The sequence below is a fragment of the Syngnathus acus genome, chromosome 4 (assembly GCF_901709675.1).
Source record: "Syngnathus acus chromosome 4, fSynAcu1.2, whole genome shotgun sequence".
Taxonomy (NCBI): domain Eukaryota; kingdom Metazoa; phylum Chordata; class Actinopteri; order Syngnathiformes; family Syngnathidae; genus Syngnathus; species Syngnathus acus.
Genome location: NC_051090.1, coordinates 8004745 through 8031858, shown reverse-complemented (window position 1 = coordinate 8031858; position 27114 = coordinate 8004745). Strand labels below are relative to the sequence as shown.

General features: G+C 45.3%; 1 protein-coding gene and 1 long non-coding RNA gene across 3 annotated transcripts in view; both read right to left on the bottom strand.

The window, feature by feature from the left end:
* The window catches only part of LOC119122004, a 32856-nt gene extending 11643 nt beyond the window's left edge, over positions 1–21213 (bottom strand). Inside the window, exons 1-3 of the long non-coding RNA XR_005097793.1 lie at positions 21108–21213; positions 2695–2819; positions 459–526 (exon numbers count right to left, since the gene is read on the bottom strand). This is a non-coding gene — a long non-coding RNA (uncharacterized LOC119122004). The remainder of the gene's footprint in view (positions 1–458; positions 527–2694; positions 2820–21107) is intronic.
* Positions 21214–24927: 3714 nt separating this feature from the next.
* On the bottom strand, positions 24928–26566 carry her6 (hairy-related 6). 2 transcript variants are annotated; one of them, XM_037250255.1, is made up of 4 exons: positions 26299–26566; positions 26109–26204; positions 25911–25998; positions 24928–25777 (listed from the first exon to the last, which is right to left on the bottom strand). In XM_037250255.1, exons 1-4 carry the CDS (start codon positions 26404–26406, stop codon positions 25248–25250), a joined length of 822 nt encoding a protein of 273 aa, XP_037106150.1. In that variant the 5' UTR covers positions 26407–26566; the 3' UTR covers positions 24928–25247. The 2 variants fall into 2 exon arrangements, with proteins under 2 accessions (XP_037106150.1, XP_037106149.1); XM_037250254.1 differs by having other exon boundaries at positions 24928–25780; positions 26299–26565.
* Between the last annotated feature and the right edge of the window lie 548 nt (positions 26567–27114).

Here is a 27114-nt window from a genome sequence, read left to right as displayed (position 1 = left end):
TCACTCTCTCTCCAAATGATAAGTAATGCCGGGTGGATATTTCATTGGGACACCTCAGTCTTACTCATAAAAGCCAAAAGAAAAGAAAAAAACATGCAGAGTTAAATCTTTGATGCTGGCTGAAGTTAACTCCGTAAGTTTTTTTCGTCAACCGGAGTACATTAACGCAGCCAAGATGACGGTGTATGCGGCAGCTGGCAGCCAGAGTGTGCGTGAGAATGCGTGCGCACGACAAAATGATTGACACACTATTCGGTTACACCTTCTGTCTGATTGACCTGTTTTTTTGGCGCTTTAAATTCTAAAATAATAATTAAAATGAAAGCATAGAAATCAGATGGGACCAGAGAAAAACATTTTTTTGAGTGAGTGAGTGAGTGAGTGAGTGAGTGAGTGAGTGAGTGAGTGAGTGAGTGAGTGAGCGGTGCTGAGGAGCAGCCAAAGCCTGCGGCCCTCACCTCAACCACATCTTCATAAGCTGCAGCGCCTCCCTCCCTCTTCTCTCTTGCCAGAGCAGCCTCTGGGCCTGCAATAAATACATTTTCAATTACAAGCACCGGGGAGCACTGGAGGAAGAGGAGGAAGGAGGAAGGAAGCATGGAGGGCCCTCCAGGAGTCTGACACATTCCCTTGACTTGACACCTCTGACCATATCATGATGTTTATCGGTGCGTATTGACGCATGCATGTGGTCTTAGTGTCTTATTTTTCACCATTTATATAAGAAGATAAGACTACAAATTAGTATTGAGAGTAAGTAAGGTTTCAAGAATAATCTGGAAAAAATTAAATTGATGAAATGGTGTCAAACAACTAGATCTGGGATTGTAAATATGAAACGGATTTAACATTTATGATGGTCATCGCATACCGTTTTACAAGCATGGATAGAAAAAAAAATCACTCTGAACGCGTCTCGCACCACAGGATAATCGTTCAAGATAATCTTTGAGATATTCGATAAACGGGCTTTTGCTGAGTTTGATCGGAAATAGTGCAATTCCTCAAATCTGCCCTGATTCTGGGGTATGTAGAGAAGTAAGAAGAATATTTTCATTTTGTGGGAATGTTGGCTATTCCCGATACAACATATAACTCAAGTCGGCAGGCAAAAACCACCAAAGACCAAAGGTGGTGTGTTTTTCCAGCACAAAGCGGTCTGCTGCCTCAGCTCCTGTCACTATTGCGCCGCCCTGGGTGACGTTCTCTTTTCTGAGCACCGTGACCACTGTGGTAATTACCTGGAAAAAAAAAAAAAAAAAGGGGAGAGGGAGGCCCAGCATTCCGGGAGTGTCACAGAGGCTGTGTTTGTGTGGGCTGCCCAATTCCCTGATTCCAGGGTGGATGTGAAGGGATTTAGTGCTGCGAAAATTCCCCCCACGCCTCATGCTCGCCTGTCGCTCTTCTACGAATCACCCCACCCACTCCTTGATCTGCCCTTGCCTCCCAACAGGGGAGGAGAAAGCGGGTGGGAGGGGAACGACGTGCTGGAGGTCAACGCAAGTATGTGGCCAGGCCTCCCTGGCTGGGAAAGGTCAGTAGGTCGGGCGGACGAACGGACGGACGGATGTTGTCATGACTGCTGATGCTGTAACGAGAGCAAAGTGGTACAGTTTGAGGTCACATTCAAAATTGAATCATGTGTGTGTGTGAAGGTTTCATTGTCTGGCAGTGGCGGTGCGGTACGCTCCCTGGAGACGGCCGGTTTGCTGGCGTCATCGGCGCTAACGAGCAGCACGCTGTTGCTGTTTCCACTGGGCTTGCCAACAGCTCCCACACAGGGCCCCATTTCACGGCAGCGTACTCAAGGTGTGGGACCCAGCGTGGGCCCCACAGCAGCTGAGAAAAATGATGTTTGGATTGTGTGTGTGTGTGTGTGTGTGTGTGGACAAGAGGCGCCCGCCACAGTGAAACTCCACGCCGTTCTTCCGCCTCGATCCAATCAGGCCGCCTGGGGGGGGGGCCACCGGCCTCGCCAGGCAGGGGGTTATGGGAGATGTGGTCTGACTACGGGAGTCGATATGATTGAGGTCTCACTTGAAGCGTACACACAGCTATTTTGACAGACGCTGGCCTGCCGCTCAGGCTGAGGTCTGCAATTACGTAGGACATAAACACAGTGAGCAGAGGCCAGGCTGGAGCTCCGAAAGCACCCGGGGGAACAGAAAATGGCACACAGTGACATTGCCGAGCCAACTGAGGCTTTGGCAGGCGCCCACAGACGGCTGTTGCGTGACTGAGGCATGCTGACCAGAGCGTAACACTGAATGTGTCCGAGGAACACACCCACTATTACATCCAACAGGATTGTCTTGTGAAGGAGTCTGAGATCATCCCTTGGGTTAATGGTATTTTCCAACCCAACTTCCCTTTTTCATCCACATGATGACTTACCTTTCTCTGTCTAAAAAAAAAACACCCATCCACCTCCTCATCTTACCTGGCACTAGAACTATTTAGCCGTTTAAAACGTGCAGAACCAACATGCACCACAGAGACAATGTGGCGGCTGCCATTGTTATTTAGTGTAATGAAGTGAGGCCCTATTGTGAGTAAAGTGCTCTTTGGAGACTTGAAATTTAGCGTAGTTGAATGAAACGCTCGCTGAATGCACGTCAGGCTACATAAAGCTTTTTGACCGGCAGCCACAGTGTCGCACTGAAAGAGAGGAAAAAAGAGATCATATTTACTCACCATTCAGACTGCTTTACGTGCGCCCATCAGCCACATCCTATTCGGATAAATCAAGGACACGGGGAGCGGCCGGCAGACTGGAGTATATTTTCCACAGTCAATTCACAGCGGGACCCGACACAAGCCTGGGAAAGCAAATAATGCGGATTAGACTTCTTCAAAGGGTCATCCATGAGAAAGATGGAAGCAGGAGGAGCAGACAAAGGTGGGGGTTAGCGAGACATACATATCTTATCTTTTATGACACTAAGATACACAAAGAAAGCTTGGATGGTGTATGGAACAACCACACAAGCGAGGTGTGTGCCTCAGGTGGATCAGGAAGGAGGAAGATAACATGTTGAGGCAACGACAGCAGCAGAACGCGTCACCTCACTTTGCGCGTTTGAGTGTGTGTGTGCATGGAAACCGCTTATCTCCAGTTTGAGTGCACAAAAAGTTCAACTTAGGATGTCTGTGTCACATTAAAACCATCAGTGTCCCTCTGCAGCAGACAAACATGGATCACTGGGAAGAGCGCTTCCCCTGTAATGTGAAGGAATTTGCATTGCAACACACAAAGACATCACAGCACACGCCGCACGTGACCACCAACCGCAACCATAATAACAGGGAATTGCGCTAATTTCTAGGACATTAGGCAGTTGTCATAAATTATGCGCACACACACACACACAAACACACGTTAGGGTTTCAAAGTAGGGTTAGAGTTAGGGCTACGGTTAGGGTTACAAATTAGTTTTAAAACTAGGGTTAGGGTTTCAAAGTAGGGTTTAAAACTAGGGTTAAGGTTTCAACATAGGATTTAAACTAGAGTTAGGGTTTCATAGTAAGGTTTAAAACTAGGGTTAGGGTTTCAAAGTAGGGTTTAAACTAGGGTTTAGGGTTTCAAAGAAGGATTTAAAACTAGGGTTAGGGTTTCAAAGTAGGGTTTACAACTAGGGTTAGGGGTTCAAAGTAGGATTTAACCTAGGGTTAGGGTTTCAAAGTAGGGTTTAAAACTGGGTTTAGGGTTTCAAAGTAGGGTTTAAAACTAGGGTCAGGGTTTTAAAGTAGGGTTTCAAACTAGGGTCGGGGTTTCAACGTAGGGCTTAAAACTAGGGTTAGGATTTTAAAGTACGGTTTCAAGCTAGGGTTAGGGTTTCAAAGTAGGGTTAGGGTTAAGGGTTAGGGTAGTAGTTTTGTGTGTGTGTGTGTATACACAAAGACACGCATCAGTCTTAGTGTGAATGCTTGTCTCTGAGCATTCATAAAAATGACTTCCTCTTCTTTTCATCTTTCACAGCATTTCCCCTCCCCGCTTAGCGTCATTTCCCAAAAGTAGCCCCCCCCTTCAAATGTGAGCACACACAAGGCATAAACACACACGCGCAAAAATACTTACACATGCAGGCACAGCGTACTTTCCCTAAGGTGGTTTTGGCTGTAAGATGATACCTCATCTCAGAGCATTTCACACATGCCTTCCTGGACAGTTCCCACACTCCCGGCTGCCTCAGCCTGTCTGACCTTTGCCAAGCCTACCGCCCCACCACCCCCGGCCCACTCCAGTGCTGCCTCCCCCGCCTCCCCTCTCCGCTTCTCCCGGGGTCTGCGGTTTGGACAGCTGTGGCCAAGCTGGCTGATCAGTGTGTGGAAAACATCCGCCACACATGGCGGGCTACACTGGGATCTTTTTAGTCTGGGATTATTGGCTGCCTCTCAGCCTTTTGAACATTTCATTATTTATGCATTAATTTTTTTTGGACCATCTGACGCGCACCTCCACATGAGTTAAAAGGAATCCGAACCAAATGTTGTCTATTTATTAGAACAAACAACCAATAAAAAAAGGAAACAACACTTTTTGTCTGCTTTACTTCATCGCTGCCACCAAAACAAAGTCACCAGTCAAACTAAAACTGTGATATTTTATGAAAATGTAACATACATCATGTCTGTATTAAAGTAATGTTACTGAATGTAACTACTTGCAATGCAAAGCACCACCACTCTCATGTTGTTAATGCACAATGTGAATAAATTCCAAATAAAATGAAGACGTGAACCTTTCATCTATGGTTGCGTCAAATCTTTTTTTGTCTGATTGCATCGGTTAAAAACTATTCACGTACATAAAACTTACAAGTCATCAAAGCTATGCTTTCACAAAGTAAAGGTGCACAGAAGACGCCTACTTAGCATTTGCCAAATTATTTCTCTTCACATAAAGTCTCCCTCACACCTTGTCAGAAGTGATTAGGGAGGGTGACGCTCCTCTCACGAGCGTGTGGAAGGTTTGCATTAAGACCACCAAACTTGGAATTTTGGCCTGGAGCCAGTTCACTGCGGTAGGTGAGCGATTAATTATGTTTCGCCTCCGAGGATATTTCAGTTGTTTTTGCTCTATACTCAAGATTATACTTGACTCTATTTGTGCTACAAGTGAGATATCTACGGGAAAGATCTCTATTTAAATGCTTAAGTAACTTTATAGCCTCATGCCGCTAAATAAATCTGGAAAAAAAAAAATGTATATATGGATTTGAAGTGTTTTCTACTGGTATTATGGCTTCCTACTGCATTCCAAAAACATGCTGGTTCATACTTGACCATAGATGTGTTTAAACAGTCTGCTCAAACTAATAAACAAACAATTAGATGTTCACATCATGTCAACATTCACAGCACGGGTTGGAAAAATTACACAAAGACCAAAACGAATGTTAACTTGCATGAGGCCGTATTGAAGTCAAACAGATTTTTCCCCTTATATATATTTTTCTCTTTTCAGTGTGGCTCTCACTTACTTGTATATAAGGAACAGTAAAAACATTATTGATGTCCCTTCAGTTTTTCTATTTCTTTTTATTTTGTTTCATTTTATACTGGTTATGTTGTTGCACACCAGACATCACACATATGCCCGTCTGCTCCCAAAGCCCGAGCAAGTCCTTACAGATAAGCTACTGCTACCCAGATTTCTGATTCCAGAGTCCTGAACACTCGTGCACCAACAATAAAATAAGTTTGGTTCCAGCGTAGTCCTAATCCCCTGCAGCATGGCTCCAATTTAAGGTACCACATAAACAGGCCCAGTCACACCCAAGCAAACACACACATCCACATACTGCACAGTGTCCGGACCCTCTATCAGCATCAGCACCGCCAACGCACACAGCCTTCACATGTGAGATTGATTTGATTTTGGATTTTTTCCAAGACTAATACAAACACACAGATAGAATGTGTGCATGACCGAAGGCAGTGAACGGCATGAGAGTTCGGAAACGGACAAGATGACTCACACGGCATAGACTGAATGCGTGTGTGTGTGTGTGTGTGTGTGTGTATAGGTGTTGACGTCTCCAGCAGAGGGAACACAAAAGCAGACACGGCGTGTTCTGATCCAACTCCTCCTCCCAGTCTCAACTCTGATTGTGTGTCCTCGTTCATATATAAACACTGTGAGTCTTTCCTCCAGTTTCCTCACCTTGGCTTCTTTGCATCAGAATGAAAAATGAAGTGTGATGAATAGACAGAACACTAAAATGGAGGATTACACCCCTAGATATAATTTGTAAAAGCTGTACTGTTAAAAAAAAAAAAAAAAAAAAACGCACACAGGTAATCTTGATGGTGTTGCTGACACCTTGCGTCACATTTCCATGCCGTATGAGACAGGATTACGTTAGGAAATCGTTAAGAAAGTCTCGGCAAGGTGCTCATAGCCTGACCTGGGAATTGGGGGATTGTGTCTGTGTGTTTGAATTCGGCATTGTCTCAAGCACACAGTGGGCACAAAACCAGAATAAAGCTCAAGCATGCAAACCTTTGGCAAATTCCAACAAAGCTGTAGCTTTTGTCACTTCCATTCAAGTCTTCTATTGCACAGCAGTTCAGTGTAGAAGGAATTGACTTGGGTAACAAATGAATAGTGCTTTAGATTTTTTGTCTTTCTGATGATATGACAGATATGTTTTCTGTTGTACTGTGATGATCCACCTATTAGTTCGGCTGCCATGCATGCCCCCAACCTTTCTCATTCTCTCTCGCTGTATACTGGAATTTCCCCGTGTGGGACTGATAAAGAAATGTCAAATCAAAACAAAACCAAATCAAGGACCAACTGCAGACTAAACTTGGTTAGGTCGATCGGCTGGGACAAAGTAAATGACACGGCTTTGTTTGCTTGACCTTTAGACTGACATTTTTCAACCCAAACACGCTGAAAACATAAAATAAATAAATTTTCCTTGACTTTTTGTTTTTACCACCAGAGACAGCAATTCCTAAAATAAATGTTGACAAGTTGTGATTGTAAATCAATCACCCATTTTACTGCGATTGTTTAGAATAGAGGTCACCAAAGTTTTAAAGCCTGAGAGATGCATCTTGGGGACAGATTAATGATTCGTTTGCATGGAAGAATTGCTCACCCACGTTCAAATTGCATCCCCACAATCCACACATACACACACCCACACCAAAACTCAATAGCCTCCTTTTGGCCTCCTCATGCTGCTGCCCCTCCTCCTCCTCACTACTCTCATCCACTGGTCTCCCACGAGGAAGTCTTGCTCCAAGCCTCTGGTACAACCGCTCACAAAAAAAAAAAAAAGAGAAAATAAAGCAGCGATCGCTCAACCCAATGATGGAAAAAGGACACACACACATACATACACACACGCTGTGCCAAAGAAGGAACGCGCAGGAAAAAAAGCATTAAGTTTAAGAGTGAGCGTTTTCTCTCTTGCTCTGAGCTTTTGGTCCAGGCCCACGGTGTCCCTGGATGCCAGAGTCTTTCATCACTTGGCAGCCTGGCTCTGCTGTTCACATCTCGCTCGGCTTGAGGCAAGCGAAGCACCGCTTGCTCTCCATACAGAAAACATGAAAAACAAAAGAGAAAGGAAGGCTGAGACAAAGAATGTGAGGTAGGCTTTCATACAAAAAGCACCTCTGGACTTGTCCGTGGTTTCTTCACTGTGTGCCATCCTCCTCCTCTTCCTCTTCCTCCTCATGTTCAGATGTGCTTTAGCTCTACAAGTAAACCACTTGTTACATAATCTTCAGCTATGGATCGCTTCCAGTGGTGAAGACCTCCTTAAGCGAAACAAGGAAGGAGATGATCCAGAGAGTCACCTCTGATATTCTCCTCTGAATGTTGGAAAGCCTCTCTGGCATGCATCATCAACAAAAACAAAACTGTTTGATGCCTTTTGGACAACAGGCAGAGTTCACACGCTGATGTGCTCAAGATTCCTTAAAAGTGTCAAGCTGAGGTTTTGTGATTTACTCACATATAATATAGTATTTCATTTTTATGTTCAGTTTATTCGGTATGATCTTTGCATTCTGGTTGTTACATGTTTCAACTATTTACATCTAAAGACAATTTAGAGTCTTCAATTAACCTGAGAAGCATGATTTTGGATTGTGGGAGGAAGCTGTAGAATCTGAAACAACGGCACGCAAGCACAGGGAGAACTCAAAATTAAAATACCTGACCTCATTTCATGTAGATTGACATTTTTAGTAGCAATAATAGAGTAACGTGGGGAGCAGGCAAATGAGATCCCAACCTCCTGCGAGGTGAACAAACTGCACCAACTGTGCTGAACAATCTTTAATACTCTCACTGCTGAGCTTGAACACAGGCTCACACAGGGCTTTATAAAGCACCCCCGCCATATGCATTCTATGGCCCTAGATATGCCACCATGACCAAGACACTTGGGCATGTCATGCAGGGCCCTGAGAAGAAGACTGATGCGTCTCGTCATTAAAGGTTGGTGGCTTCCCCCGCGGTGAGATGTATGTTCCCGCTGTGAGGGCCCAGCGGGAATCCCTTAGCACCCCGCTACGATTTCTGGGAGCGGAAGCATCTGGTGGATGACGTTTTTCTTCTCATACTTGGGCCAAGTAGGAAGACACACAGATGTGGGCATTCCGTCAAATTGTATATGTGCTGAGAGCGTGGTTGTAGTCCACAATCCCCGACGTCCAGAGACAAAAAAAAGTCTGGAGCAAAATGTCTGCCACGTGGTCCCATGGGAGCCTGCCCGCTGTCCACAGCTCCTGCTGAGACTGCCCAGTGGGAGCTCAGCTGCTAGCGGCTAGCTGCTCAGCGGGGTGTCAGGGTGATGCGGTCCAGGAGACTATAAGCCTAAGTGTGGTTTGGTGACCATGAAGGCCTTGTGCCTCAAACAGGCCAGAAAAAGCGAGCATTTGTCAGTCCCAAGGCGTATGATCTTAGACATGGACGATTGTGTTAGTTCTTTTGCAAACGTTGTTCCCATGGCCTCCACCCAAAGGGTCCTGAGAAATTATTTCAGACAGCATGATCATCATTGGGATCGCTAAAAGCCCATGACTAAAATTGACGATGAATAGATCTCATGCATGTGAGAGTACGTAATTGCAAAAGTAAATGTGTTATCAAGAGTCTTACTCTTAATGTGCTTGAACCACAGAGACAGCTGCCTCTCATTGATGAAGTTCCCAAACAGAAAATAATAACTGAAAATAACCAACAAACATATAAGCCCTGATCTAACAATGATTACATTTCCACAAGGAACGCGCTATAAAACATGATTGGGATCGTATTAGAGAAAAGTAAAACTCCCGAAATTCTGGAAACAATGATTAAGATTAATTTGCTCTATTTTTTCTTACTGATCATGCACTCGTGGTTTTGTGTATATCAGCTTTTCACAGTATTATGAATTATTCTTTGTGATATCTGCTGGTTTTGCACACTTTAATGGACTTTAATTTTTCTGTTTTCTACACTTTGATGGCACTTTTGTTGTGAATGTTCTCTACTGATTGCATCTTTATCTGTATGAAATGGCATTTTGTGCAGGTGTATACTATGGATGTGGAAGAATGACATTACCAAATTTAGAGTTTGTGATACTGAAGATGAACAATCACATTTTACCTTTCCAAATCCAAACTCTGTAAGGTAGAACAAGCTCAAAAGTTTAAGTTTTAACTCATCGTTTGTAAAAAACCTTTTTTTTAATTGTGTGAACACTCAATGTCTTTGGACAACAAAGCTTGTTTGGTAAATTAAGATCAAGCCTGTCATTATTATTATTATTATTAAAAATTACTGTGGTTGTGGAGAACAAAAGTCCTACCTTACACGCATGTCATTGTGGGACATGTTAACGGGACATTATATTCAAGATGCAAGACAGGTGATATATTGTCTAGAATTCCAGTGTGAGAATTAAAGCTATATTTGTCAAGGCACACGTTTGATTACCTCCAAAGAAAACGATTTTACACACACATCTATAAAAGTGACTAGAAGTGAGATAATGAATTTAGACAAAATGTCTTGGGTGCTGAGGCCTTGTGGTGTAAAACGCCTCAATGCCAACATTGGAGTTGAGGCCTGAGCAAAGATTGATGACCCATCTCATGGCGGCTGCAGTTACCTGCCACAGTTCAGAGAGGACAAAACCTCTGGGCCGGGCCAGAACTAACTAAATTCGTGTCGTCCGCCCCTTTGCAAGGTATGGGAAAAATGGCCTCGACAGAAGAGCTTGAGAGATGAGAGAAGTGGAATGTGAATGGAGCCCAATAGAGAAAAGAGCTGAAAGGAAGAGGAACTCGGTCAATGGGAAGGGGGCAGGAGAAGTTGAATGCACCACTGCGTTGTCTACAGTGTTGATATTTGCCTCAATGGTTTCTTCTAAAGTGAGCGCTTTAAGCCAGCTCGACACACCAAATTTAGCCTTTGTGCACGGGGAGGCCCCTAGCTATCGTGATACAAGGTGAGGAGGCACTGGGGGCAGATGGAACCTGCTTGTCACCTCAATGGTCTCCTTTTTACCCCCCTGCGTGGCCTCCGTGGCCCGATCCGCCCATCGCAACCATTCACGCAGTTCTCTAGTGGGAACGTTCGGGGACCCCGCGCTTTGGGACGGCCCAATATAATGAGCCCTTCTGCATGGCTTGAATGTGACATCATTGTTCGTTGCGGAGCCATTAAACCACCTCCTGGGCAAACAAGAGCGTCCCTTTTCCTTTATGGGGCCGAAGAAGGCAACAAAGAGAAGAGTCATTGAGACACAGAGGAGCCGCCCTTTGTTTGGTATCCTTTCTGCTACTTCTCAATGCCTGGGCTGGAAAGGGGAGGATACTGTTGGTCTTTAGCGCTGCTCATATCGCTACAATCCCTTGTTTGGCCAAAGTGGAGATGTGAACTTAATTGACTTGAGTGGCCCCTGTGCACCGTGTAGCCAATAACCTGGATGACACACAGAGAAGGTATTGTGCGTCCTCGTGTTTGTGGCCGTCCAGGTCGAGGATGCTGAGAACCCACGAGAAAAAAGGTCGACGGCTGATAATGAAACCCTGGAGAATTTGATCGCGTGTTGTTGAAATAGCGTCATTATATGACAGGGAACACCATTGTAGAAAGATAGGGATCACACCATGATGATTGAACTCTTGAGGAGCGAATGGGAAGTGGTACCTTGACTTTTTATTATTATTATTATGTGCCATAGCTCAATCACTGCTTTGGGTTGAGAGCCACAATTTCTTCGGATACCCTGCTACTCATATGAAATGAGGAAAAAAGGCTATGGCATGTGGTCAAGCTGAGCCAAAGTCGCTAATGCACTCTCAGACGATTCTTGAACGGGACAGACAAACACACAAAAACAAAATGCCGACACTCGCAAGGCGCTGCGCTAAGTCACAACCACTCAAAGACAGACTAAAACTCGATTTGACATATGAGGAAATTGAGTTACAAGCTAGGTCATGGAAGGAATTAAACTAACAAGTCCGCTGAAATCGGCTGAAAAGATTCAATGAAAACCTTGTGGTTTACGTCAATTTCCAGAGAATTAAAAACACATCGAGCAAAGTTGGGGCTACAGAGAAACAACTCTCATCCTTGGTATCCGAGCAGGCATCCTGAAAAAGCGAGGCAGAGTGATTGAGAGGTTAAGGAGAAAGTCATCACCTTCCCGGGTGCTGCCAATAGCCGGCGCGCCATCCATCTTGTCGTCTAATCAAGTTATCATATCAACAAATCTCCCCGCTGGGGCCCCAGCGGCTGACACTGCTGAGAAAGAAACTCCGAGGGGGATAACAAATTTCGAGCAGCAGGACACTGAGAGAAAGGCACTGGCCTGCCAGGCGCCAATGAAAGGTACCTGCGGCCTTCGGTCAAGCTCCCCCCCTGGGAATGACACTCACGCTGGGCACCACGCTGAGGACGTTATTCAATTAAGCTTCCAGTTATGTGGGCAACCTATTCTGCTACCCGGTGGGCCCTACAAGCCACCCACTGACAAAAGTGCGGGAGTGAAAAGGTGGAACCCATTAAAAAGTGGAAAAGTGTTACGATATGGTTTATACGGAACGGTGTCTGCAAAGTTTCATCGGAACGCCATTAATTCATAAATGCTACGTTGAAAGACGAACAGGCAGCCCTGAGACAAAATAGTCAAATGGTAGTCACGTGTGCACGGTTATGCTTTAAAAGTTGAATTGTTGGGTAGCGGGGAACTCCTACTCTCACGTTCGTGCCCAGTGTGCTGACAGCGACACTCAGCAGGAGTCAGCGGAAGAAAGGAGCTTGCTGGCTTGGCCCAACAGTTGACCTGCCACTCCAACGCTACCTGCTGCTCGGCCACAAAGGAGCCCCTCGGCGAGGCGCGTCGGGAAGAAAAGCTAGCCGGAGAATGACGGAGCTTCGGCTCAACAGAGCAGAGGGCCCTCGTCTATCCTCCATGACCACTCTGTCAATCCATGAATACCATTTACACCGCGGGAAGCCACTTTCCTTTTTTCCTCCTAATAGCCCCCCTGTTCTCCCATCTTTGCCTCGCACCCCTCGCTACATTCACAGGAACCCTTTTTCTCTCTTCCCTCTTCTTTATAGGCCCAAATGATGAGTGAGGCTCCCCAAGCATTGCAAATTGATTATAGCCCTAAATATTTATTACATGACAGCAGGAGGTCTGCACGGCAGCGATGTGAAAGAGAGGGAAGCGTGCTGGGTAGAGGAATGTGGGCTCATCCTCATCATTATGATCACACACTTTGTCAGTGTCACAGACATACACACACATACACACACGTATACACACAGCGAGGACATGCTATGAAGATAACTCACTAGGCTATTAGGAACGGAGATCTACTTGCATCACAGTAGCATTAACAACCAATTTGGTCATTTTCATGCTCACACTTCAATGAGGATTATACATAATTACATTACATGTGCCACACAAATGCACCATTAAGACATTTTAAAGGCTATTAGACAGTGTGACTAACTGCTGTCATGTACAATCCACAAACATTTGATTCTAATATCTTTGTCACAGTTTCTCTTCAAGACAATTTTAATTTCACTGCAAAAGGTTTGTAGTTTTGGCTCACAGAATGTCTATTTTGTCAGTGGGAAGTAAACGTGGAACAAATCCAAGGCTTTAAGAGCCTAGGAAATGTGTTATTCTAGATTTAGGTCAATAAATTCTCTGCCGCATTCAACAGGCTTTAATGTACATTCGGGTCATTTTCCATTGCTGGACATACTGTACTGGAGCTTCACTGGTGAAATGGAACAGCCAAAGTAAACCAACAGGAAAAATCTATTCCATGATGCTTTTGACTTCCAAGTTTTACAAACTTGATGTAAGGGCTCAGAATGTTCCCATTATAAAACCTAGAGTAACACTTCAGGTACTGTTCTTCGTACCATTTTAAAATTCTTACTTGAGAACCTTGTATGATAAAACAAAAATAATATTTAGATAAGAATAACTAGACTAGCTCTGTGGTTGCTCCTCGGTTCTTCCTCCATATGTTCCCTACTTTATCTTGACAATTGGCTGAGGAAAGCAGATTCCTCACAGTTCCCCGATGAGGGTAATGTTAAGTGACAAGACAGTGGTAGGGACTTTCACCTAAAAGCTCCATCAAATTTGGCGTGGCCCAGACCTGGCCCAAGACGCTCTTGTTGCTCTGCTAATAGCCCGCATCAGCAGAAAGACAAAAGCAACTTGTCAATTATTAGACTGCAGGACCGGCTGCAATGAATGAAGACGTCTAGAAGGAGTCATTGTACGCTGATTGAGAAGTTAGCGGTTAGTTGAGGTTCAGATGCAGTCCAATGTCCAGCTATGGAATAATTAACCAGAAACAGCCATTTATCTTGACCAATGACAGTGCCAAAGACAAAAGGGCCTGACCAATCATTGACAGTAACACAGCTTCACAGCTGTGAGACTGTGCCTAACATAGGGAAGGAGGGACGTGGCAGTTTAACCACAATGCATCAACTTTACTGGCTACACTGATGGATGAGTAAAATGACTGAATGCCTGATCAAGTAACACATCACAAAAATGGGAAATGCTCCATTTTGCTGACTGTGCACATCTATCTGTATCTATCAATATCTTGAAGCTGCGTAATGTTTGTCTCAAAATAAATGCGCATGCCCGCTGACCCATAAAGACACATTTAGCATTCACAAGCAGGACTGACTACAAATTGAAAATCTTGCAAAATGGACAAACATTAAAAAAATACAATATTAAAATCACTAATATACTTTTTATATAATCTAATTGAGACATCTCTCTTCTCACACACTATAACTAATGTTTATAAACAAACTATAGTTTACCTTAGAAACCTTTTATGCGCTGAGGTTAGCAAAAATGTTATAATCTCATTAATTTTGTTTTCGTTTTCGTGGGGCACCGAACGTATGACTTCAAACTGTGAGGTCTGTAGGGGCAGTTTGATAGTTTCCAGGGAGACTTGTTTCAGATCATCAAAATTAATCTGAAAATTTTAAACATTTAGATACCAAATACAACAATTATGAATTAACATGAAGACAAACATTTTATTATTACAGTGAATGTCTGTACAATGACACAACAAATATGTCAGGAAATTTGGGGGGGGGGGGGCAAAAATCAAACAAACAAACAAATCAATCACTGTATGACATCACACAATAACCTAAACTTTGCAAGAGACGAGGTCTTAGCCTGAGTAGAATTAAAGAAAGTAACTCTGCAAGTGGGTATTTAATTTTCTTTGGCTTTTTGTGTACCCAAAAGGCACTGCAGAAGGGGAGGCAGTTACAAGCGGATACAGCAGGGGGGGTAAGAGGTTAGGTGAAGGGGGGAGGGGGGGGGGGGCACTGTTACGGTATGTGGCCAACCCCTGGCACGCACATCGCCTCCACTTTTCACGCTGCTCACTCCCAAGGCTGGGCTCCCCCGACGTGCCTGGCCTCCTCCTTGTGCCCCTTTGTGTGCCCGCATAATCTCCCGGTAAAGGAGGCGACGCAGGTGGTCCCATCACCCCAACCCGTCTCCCCAGAATCCATCATCTAGCTTTCTTTCTCTGCCTGCATCCTCTCCCTCCTCTACACAAAAGACACCTCACTGGCAGAGATAAACCTATTTTAGGGAAGCTGGAGAGGGGACCCTTAAACCCACCAACCCTTTACCTCTCACCTCATCTTTCCTCATCTCCACCACCCCCTCTTGGGGAGAAAATCATTGTGTGTGTTTGTGTGTGCCTGCGTGGTCACGGGATCTACCTCTTTAGTCTCGCAGTGAAGCCCATCCACTCAATCCTCAGGGGACACAGGAGGTCAAGGGTGGCATTAAGTGACGGTTTAAATGGTGGTAATGTTGTTAACCCTAGAAAATGGTGCAAGTTGGTTCCAAGCAGGTGAAACCAGGTTAGAATACATATATACATATTTCCCTATGGTCTCTATATCGGAGGCGGGTCCAGATTCATGTACGATAGTGAGTATAGTTATTTATTTTATTTTATTACTTAATGGGAACAAACTAAAATGGTATCATACGTTTATCCCGACCACCATCCCTTCAAAGAAATCTATGGTGGAAATTGTTGGCTATTCCCCCCCCAAGTGCTTGGCATCAAAGATGTGACGCAAAGCTAGGACAAAATGGAAGTCATTATGACTAATTAGCCGCTGCTCTTTAAAGCAGCAGGACCTGCCTGCTGCCGGAGGTCTCGGTGTGGGTCAGTGAAACACCACTGACAGCTTTATTGCAATAGCAAGGAGATGGGAGCGGGCGTACGGTGGCGGGGGCCGACGAGGTGGAGGTGAATTTGAGAATTAACTGGAAAGTGTGTGTCCACTTTCTTCTAAAGAATGTTTCCTGCAAATAATGAAGGAAATGAGCCGAGGGACAAATGATGGGGGTTCTCGGAAGATGCGAGCGATGGGGGCTGCACGCGATGAAATGGGCTTCTTCTTTCGCTGCCAACTGGGCATTCCTCAGGCTCGTCTAAGTATAACCCTAACAAACGTGCACACATACACATAAACAGTTTAATAACCGTCATTTAGACGTGCGACCCACATCAGCAGCATCAAACACCTGAATACCTTCTTACCGCATGATTTCTTAGCCTCAACTCCCCCTCGCTTGTCTGTTTTGTGCACTTAGAGTTCGTCACAACATGCCCCCCATACACACACAAACGCAGATGAAGACAATTTAACATCACGTAAGCCCAGCACACTAGTCTGCCTCGATTTGTGCAGGTATTCACTTTCTCTTTGCAGCCTACCATTGTTCATTGTCTCACGGGTGTTTCTCTCTGCAGCCTGTAGTGACGCACTGAAACAACAATTCCAGTAAACTTCATTAACAAAGTTGGCCTGTGTCACCATGATTACGCAGGAAGAACTAAACCAGTTTCCAAAACACATGGGTCAAAAAAGAAACCATCAAAGGATGTTTTGGTAAAATTTGCAAGTACAACAGATTAAAGATTGAGGGATGTACAGTGTGACTTAAATGCATTCCAATTTTCAAAAGAAGACCCACTTTCTGTACTAGCACACCTATTGTACAAAGAAGGGCCTAAAGGCATGTTCAGACGAGTTGATGGAGAAGAACCAACCGGAGAGCCCTGACCTCAACCCTTTGGGCTGAGAGACAGTGAAATTAAAAAGAGTAAAAGTTTGCTTTCGAATGGGGTAAATTTTGCAGATAAACACAGCAAACAAACCTGGGGTCTTTATCAATGAAATCTAAAACCCTCCGTCTGATTTCCTGTCTGGGAGAGGGAGTGAGGCAATGCGGGAATCGTAGCAATGACCACCTCTTCTAATTCTCTCCTTCTCAGTTTTACTCTTTCTGCCCCATATACTGCATGAGCCTATACCTTCCTCTTTCACAGTGCATTTGTTTTCATGTGAAGGACATAAAAGAGTTATCGTTAAAAGTCAGAGGTCTTACAGTCGCAGGACGTGCTGAATAAAATTGTTTTTCTGGAAACAAAAGCAAAGATTCACAAGGTGATCTACATTTAAATGATCTGGCCGACGGAAGCAAGTCGTGAAAAAGTTTGGCTTTTGACAAGAGACAGTGAAAGAGACTCCTTCAACATACAGATCCCACCAACTGGCTATAAAAAGTTTTCTCGGTTAGGGTCTAACATGGTAACACGTTTTACTACGCTGCGGTGCTGCGGCAACGAGGACGCGTTTTTTGTTGGCGGCACGGAGGCAGAAGACAATGATGGAGGCGTGAGGGGAACAGGAATGCCTTTACAGGAGAAGCTCTCGGAAGTCGAGGTTGGGTGTGCGTCTGTCTGACGCTTTGTCCATGTGTCAGTGTGTGTCCCTTTCGCTGACAGATACGACTGTGGGAAAAGTGGCCTTATTGTCTCGCCTCCATTTATTTGCAGTGTGGCTCATTCGGCTGATAAGTGACGGAGAGGAGCGTAAATGAAACAAATTCAATTCTCCGCAGCATTGTGACTCGTCGACATGAATCACTTCTGATTAGCTTCAAGCGGGCACGGTCGAGACATCAATAAAGCCACGTCTCGCGACAGAGGCGTCCGTGCACCTCTGCCGGGCTGTCACCGTCATTACGATTCATCATGATTTCTGACCATCAGAATCTGCCGGCATCCGAGGGCCCTCCATAAAATATGTTAATCAAATCAGGCCGCTGGGGGCTCCTCAAAGGGAGCTTTAACACAAATTGAATATCACTGATGGCTTCAGAGGAGGGGTCACTCTCAAAGAGGGAGGCCCTAACCCTGTTAGTCACACAGGTCGCCGCTCAATGATGCCGCATATTTCCAGTCACTGTCAATTACTCTGACATCGTGTGTGGAGGGGTTAGGCACAGGCATCGTTTCGGGGGCCGGGCGACACCGCTCAGCAACTGCTAGCGTGTAAGAAAAGATGCTAAACGCTGATCACAATCACTCCGTTCATGTTCAAGTACACGCTGCAATAGCTTCAAAAAGACTATTTTCCCAACAACGTGACCATCACCGTGTCATCATAAAGCAACCCAAATAATTGCTGCACTGTACTAATCTTAATTTGCGATTTTATTGATATTTATGGCAAAAAAAGTGAATAGAATTGACCACACAAGCTCTCTTTCTTTCTCAACCCACACCTGGTGGCTTTTTAAAAAAAAAAAAAAAAACAACCTTGGAGCTAATTTTATTGGACCTAGATGCTGGAAAAACAAGAGACTAGCCGATAGGCTTGCAGCACAAATCGCACAAACACACGTTTCTGACGCAAACTGTAAAAACTGGCTTTTGTGGGAGTGTTTGTGAAGACAGACCGCAAAGGTGAGGCAACAGAGAGTCATGAGGTGGGAGGCATGAAATAGAAACAGGATAGCAGAAAGCCACACTTGAGCTTTTTTTGAACGCTAAACGACACGGACAGACAATATTGTATAGCCTCGCACAATCTGAGCACCCAGCATCTTGCATTTTTGCACACACTGCTTGTATCTCGACCACCAGCTCCACTGTGGCGCTAACACCTAAAAGAGGATTAAGCGTAGGTCCACGCCACATTTTAGGCTGCGTTTGCCTGGATGGACCCGAGGGAGGTGGGATAATTCTATTTTGAGTCTCTGAACACTCGAGTGATGCAATAAATGTCTGCTGTGAACCACACAGCATCCAAAGTAAAGCCAAAAAGATGCATACGAAGGGGGAATTTTTCGCTTCAAACTGACAGAATTAGCATTTTGCTTCTGTGGAAATATTTATATATTGTTGTGCACTTTCTCTTTCTGAAATGTCTATCACTAACCGATATGACAGTAGTCATGTCAAAATTACTATTTGTACGAAAAATTCTTCCATGTGATGGATATAAAAGAGTCAAACGGAAAACAGTAAGCGCAGTGGTGCCTTGCCTTCCTCTGCCATGTGATGGCGTATTCCATAAACTAATTCATTGTGTGCTGTTCGTAACCTCAAAGCCTTGTACTATGTCGAGATCTACAATTGACGCCCTGTACTAATATGAATCTATTAACTCAACATGTCTATGAAAATGCTTTCCTCATATCCTGCACACGTGTGTGTGTGTGAGAGTGTGTGTGTGTGTGGTTGACGTTACACCTTAAACGCCACCATTATGATTTTACAAGGCAGTTTCTGATTTACTGACACCACTGGCCACCTTCCAGTTAATTTCCAAAAGAAGAACGCTTAACATCAGATCCTTCCAGCCCCCCCCGACCCTCAAAGAATCTGCTTTCCCTTCCCCTTCAGCTCAAAGGGGCCCCAAGTGTAAAATAAAAAGAGGCACGCGAGAGCAGACTTCATAGATCATACAGCCAAACGCGGTAAGTTGAGTGCGTTGCTCCCCTAGGCCACGATAAATGATCTCAGCCTTGCGTGGATATGCAAACAAACACCAAACACACTTAAAACATTACTGTCAAGCACACGTGACCTCCGCAGACCTTACATACTCGTGCATAGGTCCACATGCAGAACACTCATGCACGGTAAAAAGAACACAACCTCAAAACAGACAAATTCTATGTTAGATGGCGGAAAGGATGCAAAATTGAGTGTTGGCTAATGCTAGATGCCAGAGCGATGGTACCAATGGCGTGAGAGGCACATGACATGCCCGAGTCACCGGACGATTTCGATGCCCTTGAAAGCGTCTTAGTCGACAAAGGTTAGGTTCTTTCTTTTTTCTTTTTTAAGTTGATGTCAAATTAGAGGAAAGGAGACCTTAAAAAAAAATTAAAGAGAGCCTGTTTGTGCCATTCAAACCAGCCTGACAGTCTAGATGTTGGTATGGTGAGAACTTATATGGCTGGTTTGTTTGTTTGTTGTGAAAGTCTAGAAGGGGAAGTATAAAGGGAACCCTCCCACTCAATCGGCCCCGGGTTTCAGAATAGCTGGAGGACAGTTCATACAAAGGCGCAGTGTGATGGGGTCATCACCGTCACAGCTCAAAGTTGGGGGTTGTGCCAACTTGGTAAGTGACAGCTTGGTATGGTTGCCATGTCCTGATCTGCTCAAGTTGCCATGTCCTCATCAACATGTTTACGTATCGCTAACCTGGGGGTGGGGGGGATAACGCTATACAGACCACTTGTAAAGGCTGCTGACTATAAAGACACAATCAGTGGCTGTCACGTGACCACGTGTGGATGAGGGGCTGTGTTGGTGACAAAAACAGTGGATTTACATAGCAGTGTGCGACTTCAAACGAAGTGGCTGACATTTGAATGGGCTGCTAGCGGTGGGAGCCTCTGCTGGGCTTTTTGTCGCCTTGCAGGGTGAGCCAAGGAAAATGGGCAAGCCGACTTGCGGGATCCGAGTATAGACGGCTTGCCCTGTTTACTGGCTCGACAGGTTACCATAGGAGCGTCGCACAAACAGTGTGTGTGTGTCCATGCGTGCTTGCATGAGACAAAGGAAGAGTGTGTGTGAGACGAAGAGAAGTGGGGAAAAAAAAGACACATATGGGCAATGAGTCATTCGGACCGCTTCTATTGTTAGCATCATGAATTAAGTTTTTAGGGGGTTGTGCAAGCATTTATTTGAAAGGCACTTTATACGTAGAAGGGGAAACGTCGTGATCGGTAAATCATGATCAATCTATTTGGGCCAGACAATTTTGGACATCTTTGTGGGAACAGTTGGAGAAAGACCTTTTCTGTTCCAGCATGTGGCCATAGAAGATGTGGGGGAACTTGAGAATCCTGGAAAGCCTTAACAAACCTTTGGGATAAACTAGAGCAGGGGTCACCAATGTAGTTCTCACAGGCACCAGGTATAGCCTGTTCTAAAAATAGGTTTCTAGTGATGGGACGTTGGAATTTTTTTTTTTTTTTTTTTTTGGAATGTTGTAGATCTCACTGTTTCAAAATAAATTCAGAATTCAATTAAAAAAAAAATCAAAAACCCCAAAGAAAGTCATCTCAAAAGATTGATAAACATCTAAACTGATGAACTGCAGAACAGGAAATATTTGCAACAAATTTTCACAAAAATCAACTCACCCAAACATTTTCATATTATACTACCATATGCTTGTCTCGCATGAAATTCAAAACCCCAAATTGATAGGCTGGCTCACTCACCTGTGTGAATACAAGGCAGTAAAGTTGCATCCTCAGCCACTTTTCCAATGAAGCCAATACGTCCATGTTTTTGGGGAACACAAAATTACAAACTCTTCATGCACTTCTTCTCTGATGTGCAGCCTTCAGGTAGGAAGTGCTAATCAACAATTTCTGTCATCCTGTGGTTAACACTGGTATTCCATCTTTCAACAGCCCAGCAGCAGCAAATTTCTTTTTTTTTTAAATGAATTGAGGGCCACTTTGAGTGTGGGAAGCTAGCTAATTGATAATATAATATAATGTATGTATGTATGTATGTATGTGTATATATATATATATATATATATATATATATATATATATATATATATATATATATATACACACTGAATGAATATATATACATATATATGAGGTTATTGTTATTATTAAAAACGATTATTTTCAGAACCACAGCGCAAGATGACTCTAAATGACAAAATGTGCTTATGGTTGCAAAATAATATATCATTGACTGTGTAATTAGCTTGCCTTCACGTCAAGCGGATTTGGAAAATAAAAGTGGGGGGGTACAGCCTAAAGTGCTCCCGTACAGCTGCAGCTAAACGTCATAGCACATCCAAGCATAACAGAGTCAACATCACCAGGAATAAATGTTAGTGTAGCACACGGGGGGGTGGTGGGGAAAACCCTTTGCTCCTGAAAAGGAACACCTGCACCAGGGACTGAGTGTTTGCCTTTGGGAGAAGGGGAGGAAGGCTTGTGAGTGACCGTGTAAAAGTGTGCATGCGGGGTCAAACGTGAGGCTAATGTAAACTCGACTCACACATGCCTAACTTTACAGACACAGGGCGGGATTGAAACACGCTGATCCACCTCCACCCACGCAGCTCCGGATCCTGTCTCTCCCGCTCCCAGTTTTCCGTGGCGGCTGGCTGGCCAACGAACCGTGCTGCCGGCCTCAGTGGCGCTCGCCCTGCCTTGGAGTTTATTGTGGGCGCGGAGCCCGGCGCGGGGCCCGGCGCGGAGGCAGCCAGTCAGTCAGGCGATGCGGTGGACGGCAGAGGGGTTGATGCGTGTGTCAGAGAGGCGCTCTCCCACATTCCCCTGGCGGCTGGCAGCAGGCCGGGTCTTGCGGAGAGAGGGGTGGTTCGCCTCTTTCTCACGACCTCTCAGGTTCCTGCACTCATCTGGGAGCTATTCATTTCCTGCCAGAAAACAGCCTTCCTCTGCAACTGCAGGAGGAAGGGAGAGGGAGGGGGGCTTGTCTTCGAAATGAGTCCAGGGCTTGGTACAGCAAGCCCAGGGCTTAAATCATAAAGCTCTCGCTTGTCTGGGCCGCAATCAAAGACAGCCCCGGTGACGGGCCAATAGCGAGAGAGGGAGCCTAACCATGACTTAGCGAGAGAGAGAGCGAGAGAGAGGGAGAGGACCATATGGTAGCACTTAGCAGCCAAGGAGGAAGCAGAGGAGTAACTACCCCCACTTCTCTCTCTCTCTCTTTCTCTCTCTCTCTCCCTTTGCTCCCTGCACGCACGCGGAGTGTGGGAAAAGTTAATGGACACGCATGGCGGCTAACCCCCCGGTCGTGTTGTGACATGTGTGCGGTCAGTGCGGCAGCTCGGCCACTGCGCCGGGTAATTGGAGAGGCTCGTAAAGCTGTTCTGCGGACGGGAAGGAATCATGAAGATGTTGAGGGAGGCGGGTGGGATCAGGGATCCAGCAGCTGGGTGTTGTCCGGGTCACACCACGTGCCTCCCAGACGTCCTGTGTCCAGCTGTGGCCCCGGGGCTCTTGGGGCAGGAAGCCCGACGCTGCGTTCGAGTGCAGCTGGACCGCTCTGGGAACGGGTTTGAATATGTGTGTGTGTGAGTCAGTCTTTGCGTGGGGATGCTCTCATTCACATGAGGCCCATTTCTAGGCCTTTCCTTGAACCCCCCCACCCTCCAACACACACACACACACACACACACACACACACACACACACACACACACACACACACACACACACACACACACACACACACACACACACTCAGCTTGCTCGCTGTGCCCTTTGGCCAGGCACGTCCTCAAATGCAGCACAAGACACCAGCACATACACATGGCTACAATCAAATAGGGATGCATGGCCCCCCGCATAAAGGTGTGATGGAAATTTAAAATGATGGCACTTATCCACACTTTGTGCCTCTTAGCGCGTTGATAATTGCAAACATCTGCACGCTACGCACAAACAGGGTTCAAAGAAGAAGGGCCGCACTGGGATAGCTGGAGGGGGCACACACACCTGGGCAAAGCAGAGCGCTACCACATGGCTGGATGTTAAACACAAAACCTCCTGGCATCACACTGCAGTCACGGCTCTGATTAAATACACGGCACACTATGTCAGGATGCTGTCAGCCACATGAAGGCTGAAGAATGCCTCTCTAATAGGATATCCATAGTAATATAATGCTTCTGTCTGCCTTTACATTTGTGTGGATTAGTGAAACGTCCCAAAAGTGCTACAATTTGGCATTCAGCACCAAGGTCAGCTTCTCTACAACTATTCACTGTTTTACTCTGTTAAATTAATACCACACACAGACAAAAGTGTAGTGTAGTGTTTTCAACATATATTCACATAAGGTGCTTCAATAATATTACTCGCCAATTTATCTCCATCAACATGCAATGAATATAATGTCATATGACCACAACAGCAAAACGTTTTCACGTCACAGGGTAATGGCCATGCTTATCAAATATCAACGCCTTTAGTAAGATTCCAGATGGAGCCGGAGCACACTCAGGACTGACTGGTCACCAGCCAAACAAGCACTTTTAGACAAACTATTATTCACACTCACATTCAAACCTATGGAGTGTTTAGTTAATTTAGTGTGTAAGATTTGACCCTGAACTTCATAACTGTGAGGAAGACGTGCTAACACTAAGCAACCTATTTTTCCCTTTATTGTGGAAACAGTCACACACACAAAAAGACTCACGTGACTAAGAACTCAACATGGAGCGGAAAACAATGACATCATGTTAGCATGACAGCCAAATATCGTCATATCAAAACACTTACCCAGAGTGGAACATTTACATTAAGTGTGGTTCAGTCACTTTAAATCCATTCATCACTCACATTCAACTATGAACAATTTAGAGTCTCCATTGAAACTAAGACGCAGGTTTTTGGAAAGTGTGAGGGAGCCAGAGAACCATGAGAAGAGGATGCAAACTCCCAACTATCTGCTGGAGTCCAGATTCAAACCCCCAAATCTCAGGGAGGCAGATGTGCTCGCCGCTAAATAACCCTGCTGCTCCATAAAAAAAATCCCTGCAATAAAATGAGACTGCATGCTACAAATGACATTAAATGAAGCATAATTACCTAATTGAGCACGCCTTAATCAGAGACAAATCTTTGTAGGCACTAGGGCAGACATTTGAAGCTGACGAGGCCATTGATCTATCGTAGGAACCAGAATGCAATGCGCCTTTTTGCTGCTAGATGGCGTACGTGACCACTGAAAGACACCTTAGGTGTGAACCTGGCCCACAGTCAAGAGCGCTGATCGTTTAACTTCAAACACTTTTGCTCTTTGGATGAGTTGCTAAATTGGTCTGCCGCAGTATAAAAATACTGTATGTCTGTCAACATCTGTTTGGTTCTGAATTAAAACTTCACATCTTAAAGATTTTGTGCTAAACAAGTTTTGTTTTGTTCCACGCTTTGTTTTTCTCAAGTATTTGACCAAAACTAACATTTCTGCAAGCTCCAAGCGAACTATCATACTGTTGTTCAACTTGAAATAAAAAAAACAACTTGAAAAACCAACAAGGTTGTGAAGTAACAAATTTATTTGTCTTCCAAAACGAAGAACTGTATAAGCGCGGTAAGCATCTTTGGCTTCAAAAAGTAGGAAAGACAACTGTATATACTTATATATTTAAAAAAAAAAAAAAAAAAAAAAAAAATGCAGTGAACGGACTTCCACGATACAAATCTTATTTCAATATGAACTTTACTCGCTTTGTTAGCTGTACAAATATAGTGCATACTCTTTTTCCATTTGATAAAAAAAAAAAATTCTAACATTGAGCAACAAAGAAGAACTAGCAAGTGTCATTTGAGAGTATTTACGCTCCTTGGCTGTGTTCACCATGGTCGCCACACCGAGTCCGTGTTTCCCGATGGGGCTGCGGGGGAGACGGCAGCCGGCACCGGAACCGGCGTCCCGGGGCTGTTGGCGTAGACGGGAATGACGGGACCGTTCGGGCCAAACGCCGCGTTGGGTATGAGGAAGGCAAACTGTCCGTCCGTTGCAGGCACAATCTGGAAGCCGCCGTACACTTTGGTGGCGTCCGAGTTGGGTAAAGTGGCCGGAGAGGGAGCTCCTTTACAAGGCACTCCGCTCATGGGTAGCACCTGCGGGGCAGACCCGGGGATCTGCACCATGGGCTGGCCAAACGAGGGGTGCGTTGGCCCGGCCGCCGGGGGGATCTGGTGCTGGCTGGGGTAGTTCATGGCATTAATCTGCGTCATGCAGCTGGCGAGGTGGCCGAGGAGCCGCGTTCGGACCTCCGTGTTGACGCCCTCGCAGGTGGACAGAAAGCGGGTGACTTCGTTCATGCACTCGCTGAAACCGGCGCGATACTTTCCTAACACGGTGGGATCGGTATTGAGCACTGCTGCAAAAAAAAAAAGAAGAAAAAAAACACGACAGCAATTAACATAAGATCCCGATTTTAGTATTATTTTATTTTTGCGAAATGCGTGCTTGATTATTAGTCATGCGTCCGCCGTGGAAACGAAACTTACCGGTCATTTGAGCTCTCTGGAGGTTCCGGAGATGTTTCACAGTCATCTCCAGGATGTCTGCTTTCTCCAATTTGGAGTGTCTGGAGCTCTGTACAGGAGGAACGCACATTTAAGACCTTGGCGACCACCTCCACATTTGTATCAGCTATTTTGGATTTTTACCCCAACTGGACCCCAAGAGCGTGAAAGTATACGTACATCTTTCTTGAGCGCGTCCAAGATGAGAGTTTTAAGCTGGCCCAAACTCTCATTGATCCTGGCTCTCCTCCGCTTCTCCATAATTGGCTTGGAAGACTTTAAGAAATAACGAGTGGAGTGTTAATAAATATCAACGTAAAAGGCGCAGTAAGTTTCTCACTATGGAAGTGATCCATGTTGCTAAACTCACCTTTCTATGCTCGGAGGCTGTTTTGGGTTTATCGGGGGTCGAGTTCATGCTTGCTGGGGTGGCAGCGACCGGAGACGAGGACGATTTTTCCATCATGTCGGCAGGCATCTTAACGGCAAAATCAATTATCCCTCAAAATGCAGCAAAATATGGTCCACCGATGCAAAGATGATGAAAAAAAGTCCCGCGTCAGTGCACCAAGTTAGAATCCGAAAGGGCGACGTGCCGCTGCGTGTGCGTCTGTGTGTGTCGGCGCGTCTGCGTGTGGCGTGTATTTATATCTTGCCCCGCACGCGAACGGCTCGTGTGAAACTTCCCAAACTTTCTTTCCCACACTAACTTCCCACCAATCAGGACGAGGCGCACGCCGCCCGGGGGAGGACGGCTCGTGGTCGGCGCCCTTCCATTGGCTGCGTGTCGGCCCGCAGCTGGCGGCCAATGGCGCGCCGCCCGGGCTGAGGGCGCAGCCGGGAAACTGCCTTCCAGTCTTCAATCATCACACGGCGGGCACCCGCACCGGGAGCAGGCGCGAGCGGCGAGGCACCCTTTCGCTCCCGGGGCGCCAAGATAAATAATTACGGCACACGTACGCGATATGAACGCACCCACGCTGTCTTAACTGGCCTTGACATTAGAAAACACGCTGGCACGTTCCACAAAACCTTATTTTGCGTATAAGGGATTAAAAATACACTGTCTATATATTTTATAGTACTTTATTCTAAACATTCATCTATTTATCTATCCATCTAATTTACGTTTATCTCCTTGAGAGTTTCACAAACTTTCATCTCAAGACAAAAGAAACAAAACAAA